A 12,729-nucleotide genomic window follows, 5' to 3' on the forward strand; every position below is an offset into this window, starting at 1 on the left:
GGCCATTCGGCCCATTTTAAAGAGCTAATCAATTAGTCCCAGTCCCCTGCTCTTTCCCCACAGCCCTGCAAAACTTTCCTTTTCAAGTATTTATCCAATTCCCTTTTGAAAGTTACTGTTGAATCTGCTTCCACCGCCCTTTCAGGCAGCACGTTCCAGATCACAACAACTCGCTGCGTAAATGTTTTTAATCCTCATCTCCCCTCTGGTTCTTTGACAATTACCGTAAACCTGTTCCCTCTGGTTACCGACCCTTCTGCCAGTGGAAACAATTTCTCTTTATTTACTCTATCAAATCCCTGCATGATTTTGAACACCTCTATTAAATCTCCCCTTAACCCTCTCTGCTCCAAGGAGAACAGTCCCAGCTTCTCCAGTCTCTCCACATAACTGAAGTCCCGCCTCCCTGGTACCATGCTGCTAAATCTCCTCCGCACCCTCCCCACGGCCATTCCCTGATGAAAGATGAACAACACTTTGTAAATCACACACCAACTACTCTTCCAGTTGAATTTGTCATTTTTAACGTCATGGCTACGAAGGTCATGGAAGTATTAGTGTAGAAGTAATTGAGGTCGCTTACTCGTCCTTCCCAACAGTAATCTCGGACACAGCACAGCTCACGAGATGCATTGGTCATGGCTCTTTCTGCATCAGGAATCTTAGAATATAATCTCTTCTAGTCCTTTCAGCATTAAGCTTTGCTAGGTTGCAGTTTAGTGTTACATTTTATTAGTGCAGAGTTTTATTTTAAACTTTAGAATGGATGAAACAATGATGTTGAAACAGAAGTTTCTTACAGTTAGCGCGGTTGTTAACTTCAAGGTCTATATGGTGAGCCATCATCTGCATGAACAGAAAACCATTGTGTCGAGGCTGGGAGAGAGATGGAGGGGGTGGGGGGCACAAGGCACTGTCTGCATCTGGACAAGCACGTGCCATCCACATGATTGGGTAGAATGAGGAGAGTACTGGGGAAATACCCGATTGCCACAGATCCATTTTTGGAAATTGGGCTTTTGGCAACATAAAGGCAATCACCAGGCTAAGAAGGCAATCGTAGACAGGAACAAGCAACAGGCATCCATAAGTTACAGGCCCTACCCAAATCAGATCAGGTAATATCATTCCTTGAAATAAAAACAGAAAATGCTGGAGATACTCAGCAGGTCAGGCTGTTTCTGATGAAAGGTCATCGACCTGAAACGTTAACTCTGTTTCTCTCTTCCCAGATGCTGCCTGACCTGCTGAGTATCTCCAGCATTTTCTGTTTTTATTTCAGATTTCCAGCATCTGCAGTATTTTCTTTTTGTAATATCATTCCTTGCTTCGTTTTATGAATTACAGCTTAGATACTTGGATGTATCGACCTTTGTTTTACTTTTCAAAATAAACCATTACTGTAACCACATGGTATTTTTTTTTAAATTCATTCATGGGGATGTGGGCGTCGCTGGCAAGGCCAGCATTTATTGACCATCCCCAATTGCCCTCGAGAAGGTGGCAGCGAAGCACCTTATACGACTGAGTGGTTTGCTAGGCCATTTCAGAGGGCAGTTAAGAGTCAACCACATTGCTGTGGGGTCTGGAGTCACATATAGGCCAAACCGGGCAAGGACAGCAGATTTCCTTCTCTAAAAAAGGACATTAGTTAACAAGATGGGTTTTTAACGACAATCCGGTAGTTTCATGGTCACCATTACTAATATTAGCTTTTTATTCCAGATTTATTTAATTAACTGAATTTAAATTCCCCAGACTCATGTCTCCAGATCATTCATAGAAACAGAAGATAGGAGCAGGAGTAGGCCATTCGGCCCCTCGAGCCTCCTCCGCCATTCAATGAGATCATGGCTGATCATCCAAACTCAGTACCCTGTCCCTGCTTTCTCCCCATATCCCTTGATCCCTCTAGCCTTAAGAAATATATCTAACTCCTTCTTGAATATATTTAATGAATTGGCCTCAACTGCCTTCTGTGGTAGAGAATTCCACAGGTGCACCACTCTCTGGGTGAAGAAATTCCTCCTCGTCTCTGTCCTAAATGGCTTACCCCTTATCCTTAGACTGTGACCCCTGGTTTTGGACTCCCCGACCATCGGGAACATCCAGTAACATAACCACTATGTTACCGTACCCCTTCATTGTGTCGGCTCTAACCTATTGGACAAGAAAAAAAGAGGCCTAACACTAGGCTCTCTTACAGGAAGCCACATACTGCAAAACACCTTTTGTAGAATCGAACTTTCCATCTGTCCCAAAGGTTGCCCTAAAATATTCAGTGACACGCAACTGCCAATCAAAACCGTACTTTAATATGAACATGATTTGGTTTGCCACCCCATGATGAATCATATTCTTACCGGTGGGGGAAGGGGTAGGACAATTTGCCACTTGGGTACCACAATTTTATATTAACAACTTGTATTTATATAGCACCTTTAATGTAGTAAAACATCCCAAGGCACTTCACAGGAGTATTAAAAGACAAAAAATTTGACACCGAGCCACATAAGGAGAAATTAGGGCAGGTGACCAAAAGCTTGGTCAAAGAGGTAGGTTTTAAGGAGCGTCTTAAAGGAGGAAAGAGAGGTAGCGTTGTGGAGAGGTTTAGGCAGGGAATTCCAGAGCTTAGGGCCCAGGCAACAGAAGGCACGGCTGACCAATGGTGGAGCGATTATAATCAGGGATGCTCAAGAGGGCAGAATTAGAGGAGCGCAGATATCTCCGGGGGTGGGATTGTGGGGCTGAAGGAGATTACAGAGATAGTGAGGGACGAGGCCATGGAGGGATTTGAAAACAAGGATGAGAATTTTGAAATCGAGGCGTTGCTTAACCAGGAGCTTAAAAGGTGCCAAGAGTCCATGAAAATGCTGGATTCTGACCAAATACATTTCGCTTGCCGCAACAAATCTCGTGTTATCTACGAAGGCACAAGCATTCATGCAACAGTGCGGAAGAGACGCGAATCAAGCACGTCCGATTTATAGTTGGAGCAATGAAAACAGTTACAAATCAGCTTTATCAGGCGTTGACAACATACTGGCATTAACACCAACATGATGCAGAGACATTATAATATAATACGTACAATAATCCACCCCTTCACAACACAGTTATAATGGAAAATATGCATAATACAGTATACCGCACAAAGCCTAACAGTCTAAACAAACACCAGATTATATAGCAGTATGCTGATTACTGTCCTTAAGTTTACGATCAATACCACATAATTGTTCATTTGGGAATATATATAGATTTGATGCATACTTTACTGGAACAAACACTAGATCGTAATCTGGGCATTGCATGAATCCTGTGGGGGCGGGGGGCGGAGGGGGGGGGAAAGAGGAGAGAAGATATGTGGTGCAGCATTCCGTGTACCTCAGGAGGAAGAGTGGCAATTTTAAACCAGTACACAACTGGGTGTGTAATCAGATCTGGAATATTGTGCGCAAATTGATGGGAGTCACAGAAAAAAGTGACTGATGTTTACTGAGCAACACAATACGAACACTGATTTCCTAAATTCTACTGAGCTGGAAGTGTACTACACCACAACAGGCAATGCTTCCTAAACATTTCATTATATAAATAGCTCCACTGGCTCAGTTCCCAACCAAAAAAGTTCATGTGTATTTACGTTACATTTTCTGTACAACTGAAATAATACATTGGGGGTTTTACCAGCTATTGGAAGGTCAGCATGCTTTCAGAAACCGCTCAAAGTTTCAATCACTTCACTGCATAAAGATCACAGATAAGGAAAATCCTGACTGTGGAAATACCCCAGGCTGATTATAATTGAACATTTATTTCGCTAAGCAATTTCTCCTTGGCTGTCCAAGGAAATATCATTGGTGGAAGGAAGCCATCAAGTGGTCAATGGCCTACAATCCATGTGTGCACAGAGGGCCCACATTGCAGCCGTGGGGAGGGACTTAACCAGTTATGACTTTGTTAGTCTTCCTGACTAAGCACATGGTAAGCAAGGTAGTGGGGAGAGGGCGGGGGGTGGGGAAAGAGATGGTAAGCAAGGTAGTGTGGGGTGGGAAAGGCACTCCCCACACACTTAAAATGCATTAAACTCACAGTAGAGAGTACACACTCAATGGGTTTTTGTGGATTGTGATGGAGACATTCAAGTTGCAAGTTTTAAAATCTTCCTCAATGATGGGCAACAAAAAGCTGCATTGCCCAGGTTGTAGAACATGTAGTGGAAGTTTAGAATTTTTTTGACATCAAAAGGCTTCAGGCAAGTGATTTATAGACAACCTCCAACAATTAATGTCTGACATGAACAAAATAGGTTGATGAATTATTTCCAAGACTAGTTGATGGTATTTATCGACACATGTTTTCTTTACAAATTTTGCTTAAAGCTCATAATAAATTCTTCCAGTCCTGCTGATTGAAGTGATTTACAGTCCTTTGCCAACTGCACCACGGTAAGAATGATTAAAACAAGTCAATTACAAGTTTGTCACTGTATAATGACTTCAAGTAAGCTGGTCTGATTTTTAAAAAACTTTTGAGACTTCACTAGGATTTAACAAAACCGATTTTTTTTTTATTTTTTAAAAAAAGGTACACAGTAGTATCTCCCAGTTTCTTGATTTGCTAGAATCTCGGACGCAAAGCCCCAAGACTCCCGACTACCTCATGGAGACATCGGGTCACCTGGGCACAAGGTCCTGGTGATGAAACATCGTGGCTGTTCACCTCCTTCGACGCCAAGACAGTGCCTCCTGGAAAAGGTGCGTCCTGATGCAGAATTTTCTTTAAAAAAAAAAGGGGGCGCGTAGCATACTGTGCACATTATAGAATCGTAAAATCATACAGCGCAGGAGGCGGCCATTCGGCCCATCATGCCTGTGCCAGCTCTTTGAAAGAGCCGTCCAATTAGTCCCACTCTTTCCGCACAGCCCTGTAATTTAGTCCCCTTTAGTCAAGTGTTTATCCAATTCCCTGTTAAAAGTTACTATTGAATCTGCTTCCACCACCCTTTCAGGCAGCGCAGTCCAGATCACAACAACTCGCTGCATAAAAACAATTCTCCTCATCTCCCCTCTCGTTCTTTTAATTACCTAAAATCTGTGTCCTCTCTTTACCGACCCTCCCACCACTGGTAACAGTTTCTCCCTATTTACCTCATAATTCTGAGCACCTCTATTAAATCTGCCCTTAACCTTCCCTGCTGAAAGAACAGCCCCAGCTTCTCTAGACTCTCCACTGGTCAGATATCGTTGTGTGAAGGTCCACGAGGAGGTTTGAGGGTTCTTGTATGTTACACGTGACTAGAAGGCGCGACAATTAGTGTCTGCGCCCCTGGATTGGGGGAAAGCGGCCAGGATTTCTGCTTCAGGTTATTACTCAGTCGCTTCTTTTGGAAGTATGTGTCAGTGTAGACTTCGAGCGAGAACAAGCTTGGGTAGGGCCTTCGTGCCACCCGACCCCTCCTCCCCCTGTAAAATAACTCATCAAAACCCGCAGTCTCGGCTTACACAAAAAACAGCCAGTTGGGTGGGGCAACAGAGGGCAGATAGTGCCCATGGAAACATAAATCAGTGAGGATATGCCTTCAGGAAATGAGGCGAGAGAATTGGAGGTGGGCTGGCAGAAATAATCCGTGCTGAATTCAACTGCTTCCAGCACTAACTGCGTAGTGCGGCGAGTGGAGGAATAGAAGCAAGTAATCGGTTATCTTCGCAATCCCCCACCTTCTATCATAGTCTGTGGTTCCAACATACATATGCAACAAGGAGTCAAAGCTTACCGATTGCGAGCTGAACACACTCTCTCCCAGCTTGCTATCCCAGCTTCAAACGAGGCTGGTCCAGCCATCACCATCCCATTTGCACGTGCTGCAGAGAAAACAAGACCTGTTTAGGAGGAATTCTGTTCACTTAAAAATGGACAAAGTGCCGACTGGCACCATTGTGTCAGACAATGAGCTGGAGGCGGGGCGGCACTTACGCTAGGACTCACAGCAAACAGTCTATTTTACAGCAAACAAAGTCAATTTACCCACCAAACAGTTTACACGGTCTATTTAAAAAAAGGGTTACTACAGCAAACCAAGCTCGTGACTGAAACTACAGCAATGTCTCCCGATAAAAGCAGGGTTATTTCTCCAGAAAATTACAGTGGGTGGAGGCTAGTTACAGAATACGAATTCTGTGCTCAAAATCAATCCCAGTCACTGACAGCAGTGATTGACAGGGAAATTACTCAATCACCTCCATTCTGGCCGGGAATAGTGGTATCACAATCTGCAGCCGTTTTATGGGTTCCACAGGAGAGTTACACATTGAAGAGAAACAGCGGCGAACTATCCAAGAACACTTGCTCCCTTATCAGAAGGCTGCCTGAACGTTGCGCTTAATGGATCAGTGCCAGATTCAGAAAGACATGCAATTTATTGTGGCAAGTGAACAATTTACAGCGGCACAGGTTCCACAGTCCCGGGATGCACAGTCAATGAGTTACGTTGAGACATAACAACAGAAAACGTTGGGAAAACTCAGCAGGCCAGGGCAGCATCCGTGGAGAGAGAAACAAGAGTCAACGTTTCAGGTCGAAGATCTTTCGTCAGAACTGGAAAAAAGCAGGAGATGGAAAGCAAGTTTAGGGGCTGGGAAAAGGGGGAGGGGATGAAAGAACAAAAGGGAAGGTCAGTGATAGGATAGAAAGCAGGAGAGATTGAGAGACATTGAGAGACATTAAGAGATATTCAAGGCGAGAGGAGGTGGTAATGGGACAGGTTAAGGAACAAAGGATGGTTCTAGATGGGGTGTGAATTGCACTGGCAGAGTGAAGGACAGCTGCCATGTGGGAGGGAAGAAGAAAAAAGGGCCAAACAAAAATATGTTGAGACAGTTGATTAGCATGCAGCAGCAGAATGACCCTAAATCATCACTTGTTGCTTGTTCTGTTAAACATGACAGCGCCCCAGGACAGAGAAAAAAACCTTTACCCTTGGATTGATACCTGGAGAAAAAAAAAGTTATTTGAACACTGCCATTTCTCCATGAAGTTACACAGTTGAGCCCAATTGAATATAATGAAAGATATTAGGATGCTGGCAAGTGATTCCTGTTACCTACTACATGTATTTATATAGCGCCTTTAACAAAATTTGACACCGAGCCACATAAGGAGAAATTAGGGCAGGTGACCAAAAGCTTGGTCAAAGAGGTAGGTTTTAAGCAGCATCTTAAAAGGAGGAATGAGAGGTAGCGAGGCAGAGAGGTTTAGGCAGGGAATTCCAGAGCTTAGGGCCCCAGGCAACAGAAGGCACGGCCGACCAATGGTGGAGCGATTATAATCGGGGCCATGCTCAAGAGGCCAGAATTAGAGGAGTGCAGATATGTCAGGGGGGTTGTGGGGCTGGAGGAGATTACAGAGATAGGGCAGGGCAAGGCCATGGAGGGATTTGAAAACAAGGATGAGAATTTTGAAATCGAGGTGTTGCTTAACCTTCTAGTCGAAGGAACACAAAAATGTAGCTTTGTAGTCAGTACATCATCAGTTGAGACTTGATGCCAAACTACTCCCGAAAAACATGAAATGCACTGTTGCAAAACCTCCCTCTCACTTGCCTAAAAAAGGTACACATTGCATTCTGATCCATTATAATAAGCCCCGCCCTTACAAGAAACAGTCCCCGTGCCTCTCCAAACACTATTCCCTTCCCAACAATGCGAATTCTTGGCTGAGTTGCACGCTGCCTGCTGCACAATTTCCCCCCCACCCCCCCACTACGACGTGAGAGCTACAGCGGATAGAACGGCCACGATTTTATGCTTCGAGGAGGCTTGGGAGCGGGTCAGGTGGCTTCCGGGTTCCGGTGACTTCTGGGTTCCAGTCCCGCCCCCAACGACATCCGGCCCACAGACGTGATTTTGCGTCAATTGGCTTTGTTAAGCCCCGCCCTGCAGGCTTGCCGGCCAATTAGGAGGAAGCCAGTGTCAGATGACGTCATTTGATGACACGTCATCTGCCGGTTTTCTTAAAGGGGCCACACACATTTTTTTTGACAGCTGATTTCTCAGTGTTTGACAGCATTGAGGTGCTGCAAACACTGACAATCACTGTACAAAGGTGAACTCTTGCACCCAGGCTCTCCAGTGACTCCCTCCTTAGGCTAGAACAGATGGCAGCTGGTGAGGATACAGAAGTGATCGGTCACTGGTGAGAGAGGTTCTCCCAATGAGGTGGGACTACACATACAAATCAATACTTGTTACCTACAGAAAAGTCTAAATGCATTAAAAATTAATTTCCCAACATTTTCTTACCTCAATCTCACTAGTGCACCATTGGATCCTTCACACCACTTCTGCAGCTGTCATCAATGCAGAAACATTACAGCAGACTCACAACACGCCACACTTACCTGGTGTGGTGTCTGGATGTCGGGAAGCGCACAGTAAAAGTGTCAAAATTGGAAAAAGCCTGTTAACTGCCTGTTAGCAAGCAGTTAAGTGGCTATAATCCTCTTCCCGCCGCTAGGGGTCGGGTCCATACGCAGATCGGGGACCCGACACTTGGGAAGATTGATTGGAGGTGGGTTGACAATAGGTTTCCCGCTCGCTGTCAATCTTTGCAATTTTGCCAGATGTCCCGCCTCCAAACCCGCCCCCTGAGCGCCGGCAAAATTCCGGCCAACGTTTTGTGACACACCTGTCACACTTCAGGTGTCACTCGTGCAAATTTGGGTCATTTAAAAGGAGAGGCAAGAGAAACCCACCCTTGCCTGCTGATTTCAGAGAAATTTCTGCCAGCAACACAGAATAACTCCTAACTGGTATAACTGACCAAACGGCACTCAGTCCCCGAACGTGCTTATTTACAAGAAGAAGATCCGGCCTTAATGAGGTCGGCCAGGTTACACACAGCTCCCACGGGGGTGGATATTCTGTGTGATAGGGTTTATTGCTACTGCGTTATAAAACCAGACTTACCACAAGCAATGCCACAGGAGGGCTGTTTGTCCAATTTTAAATACATTTCGGAAAATATTTTTTTTTTAATTTCTCAGAATGAGGGCGTCTCTAGTTGCCCCGAGAAGGCGGTGGTGGTGGGCTGCCTTCTTGAACCGCTGGTAGAGGTGTGATCCAACCGAGTGGCTCGCTAGGTCACTGCAGCGGGCAGTTAAGAGCCAACCACATTGGTGTGGGACTGGAGTCACCAATAGGCCAGACTGGGTAAGGCTGGTGGGTTTCCTTCCCTAAAAAAGGACAATAGTGACCCGGTGTGTTTCTACAACGATCTTTTTAAAACTATGTTCAAATTCTCAAACTGACATGGTGCGATTTGAACTTGCATTCTCTGGATTACGAGTCCAGGTCTCTGGATTACGAGTCCAATAGCATAACCACTACCCTACCCTGCCGTAGCACTCAGCACGGTATGAGAAGCATCCAGGAAGGCGCCGAACGCTTCAAGTCTCTTCGCCAGGAGCAAGCGGAAGCCAAGCGCAAACAGCACAAGGAGTGCACGTCAACCCAAGCACCCCACCCACCCACCCGCCCCTTCAACCACCGTCTGCCCCAGTACTCCAGGTTAATGATGGTACGAGCTTACATCAGTTGAGCATCCCCCATACTGTCAGAATGGGGAAAGTGGTCCACGTTGTCCAAGGCCTCGTCGTGGGTTTTGATAATCGGGGAGCAGTACTGTGTGGCGGGGCAGGTTGGTAGAGGACCTTTGTCTTAAGGATGTTTAATGTAAGGCCCATGCTCTCGTATGCTTCGGTGAAGGTGTTGATGATGGTTTGGAGTTCAAAGCCTCCTTGAAAAAGTGCAACATTCCCTCCGACACCTGGGAATCCCTGGCCCAAGACCGCACAAAGTGGAGGAGAAGCATCCGGGAAGGAGCCAAACACCGAGTCTCTTCGCCGGGAGCAAGCGGACGCCAAGCGCAAACAGCGGAAGGAGCGCACGTCAACCCAAGCACCCCATCCACCCGCCCCTTCAACCACCATCTGCCCCACCTGTGACAGAGACTGTAGGTCCCGCATTGGACTCATCAGTCACCTGAGAATTCATTTTTAGCGTGGAAGCAAGTCATCCTCTGTTCCGAGGGACTGCCTAAGAAGATGATAATTGGAACAGAACTTCACAAGTGTCGCAGGGGAAGACGGAGTCAAAATGCTTTTAATCAGCAGTTCTGAGACACAAGACAGGACAACAGGTGGTGGCTGAGACTGCGTTGACACTGCAGAATCAGTGGAGAACTCTTTCACTTTGCACCGATGCTAAGGAGTTGCAGTGCGAATCTGGAGTCAGCGTCTGACCTGATTCCAGAGTAAAGTGGAGCGAGACTTTCTTCAGGGCACTCTCACTCCTCTTCACTCCAGAGCAAGTCAGGCCCCAACCCAGGATCTTGCCCTGCAACTATAGAATCAGGATGAAGCAAAACCTGCATATTTACAATTACAGAAAAAAAAGCAAGAACACTGAGGCCTAATGCCCAGAAACAGCCAAGAGAATTTTAAGATGAACACATATCTGTGGAGTGCACTAAACATCAGGCAGTGAGGCCGGGATAGCCAAGAGGGTGTTTGGAAATGAAGGAGCCAAGAGCACTGAAAACATGTCCAAATAAAATCCCAATACGACAAAGAAAAGAAAAAAGAGCTTGAATGTCGGAATCAAAATAAACAAGTAGCTTATTACCAAGAGGTGTAAGGCAAGGAACGGTGATGGGGCAGAAGGATAGGGAAACCACAAACCGCCTTTCAACAGCCCATTGGGCTGACCACCCACCGGATAAACATTCTCGCAGTTTTAACGCAATCTTAAATCTGAAATTCGAGAGTTGGTTAAAGTCAGATTGAAATGTTCAAAGTTGAAATAAACTGCTCAGTGTATGGCACAATAGTGCCTCTTGGGTTGTGCAATCAGACTGTCTGTGTGGAGTTTGCACATTCTCCCTGTGTCTGCGTGGGTTTCCTCCGGGTGCTCCGGTTTCCTCCCACAGTCCAAAGATGTGCGGGTTAGGTTGATTTGGCTATGATAAATTGACCCTTAGTGTTAGGGGATTAAATGCGTGGAGTTGCGGGGATAGGGTGGGATGTGTGTCGGTGCAGGCTCGATGGGCCGAAATGGCCTCTATCTGCACTGTGGGGATTCTGTGATTCTGTGAAAACACCAACAATCGATCTCCCCTCCCCATCTCTGTAATCTCCTCCAGCCCTACAATCCTTCAAGATATCTGCGCTCCTCCAATTCTGGCCTCTTGAGCATCCACGATTTTAATTGCTCCACCATTGGAGGCTGTGCCTTCAGCTGCCTGGGCCCTAAGCTCTGGAATTCCCTCCCTAAACCTCTCCGCTCTTTCCTCCTTTAAGACGCTCCTTAACACCTACCTCTTTGACCAAGCTTTTGATCATCTGCCCTAATATCTCCTTATGTGCCTCGGTGTCAAATTTTTGTTTGATAACGTTCCTGTGAAGAGCCTTGGGACGTTTTACTATGTTAAGGGCGCTATACAAATAGTTATTGATGTTGTTGATGAATAGAAATAAAATCCCTATATTTGGTTCCTGGCAAATGTTGCTGCCCATCATGGTGAAGGAATGTCCGTGCTGGGGAATGGAACACAGAGTGCTCCTATAGTGAAGCTTCTGCCACACTTCTCCAAACAACGTCTGAACCCCAACCACAAACAACTGCATCCTGCACCAGTCATCCTCGCCCCCTCTTTAGCCAAGATTGCCAATTCGTGTGCCACCAGAATTAAGAATTGGATTGGGACTGTCCACACTCACTGCACTTTTAAAGCTGGCAGGATCTGAATATAGGTTTCCAGATGTAGAAGAAGTCCGCTAACCCACTATGCCGATGGATCATGTTATTCATTTACTGTGGTCACAGTGCGACAGCGCCTCTTCTTCATTATTCTATTTTAAGTGGCAGCAATTGTTTTGATTTCTTTTTGGGTTCAATAAAGACTCATTTCTGAAAGAGAATGTTGTTTAATCTAAAGTCTTGTTCAAGACTTTCTACAGCTTTTTACAGAACACACTATGCTGTGATGCATCTAGAATGAAACTGAAAGTAAAACTCCTCTGGACTGCTTGTCTCTCACATGACCTCTGCTGGTCAGGCACAAGTAATCAAAAACCACAGACAAATATGCTGTAAGGCATAAGTAATCAAACACAGACAAATATCATCACTATTTGCTGATATCATTACATCTCCCTTTCTTAAAACAAAAGTATTTTACTTTTAACGAACAACATTTAATGAACTTACATTATCATTATCATGATCAAGGTTTTTTACCCTTGCTTTGTGTGTTCACATGAAATATGTCAATACACTAGAACTTGAAGAAAGAATAAGATAACATTACTTCCTTCTTTAACAATAGTCCTTAAATTTGCTCAATGAGTCTCTCAGGAGGCTTCACGTGTCTTGAGGATTTTCTGATTGATTGTCCTTGAATCTGAGTTGTTGCCTCAGGTGATTGGTTCTCAGCTGTGTGATCAGGTTGTTCACCAGTATCAGTCTCTTGACCTGCTGTGGCTGGTCCCATGAGAAGATCTCGACGATTTCTTCTCAGAACAGCACCCTCATCTGTCTGAATGGTGTATGATCTTGGTTGAACTTCACTCAGGACAGTTCCCTTCTGAGTCCATGTGTTTGTTTTGTCTTTCAACCTTACTTGGTCACCAGTGTGGAGTTCAGGTAGGTTTTGTGTTCCTCTGTCATA

At 45.3% G+C, this 12,729-nt stretch overlaps 1 protein-coding gene across 1 annotated transcript in view; it reads right to left on the bottom strand.

Moving 5' to 3' along the window:
* gpsm1b (G protein signaling modulator 1b) overlaps positions 1–12,729 on the bottom strand; it is a 306,395-nt gene that overhangs the window by 277,194 nt on the left and 16,472 nt on the right. The window contains exon 2 of the mRNA XM_085965373.1: positions 5,780–5,867. Within this exon, the coding sequence (XP_085821499.1) occupies positions 5,780–5,867 (88 nt within the window). The remainder of the gene's footprint in view (positions 1–5,779; positions 5,868–12,729) is intronic.

This window comes from Somniosus microcephalus, chromosome 23 (genome assembly GCF_052327205.1).
Source record: "Somniosus microcephalus isolate GS21.2 chromosome 23, FLI_Smic_1.0, whole genome shotgun sequence".
Classification (NCBI taxonomy): domain Eukaryota; kingdom Metazoa; phylum Chordata; class Chondrichthyes; order Squaliformes; family Somniosidae; genus Somniosus; species Somniosus microcephalus.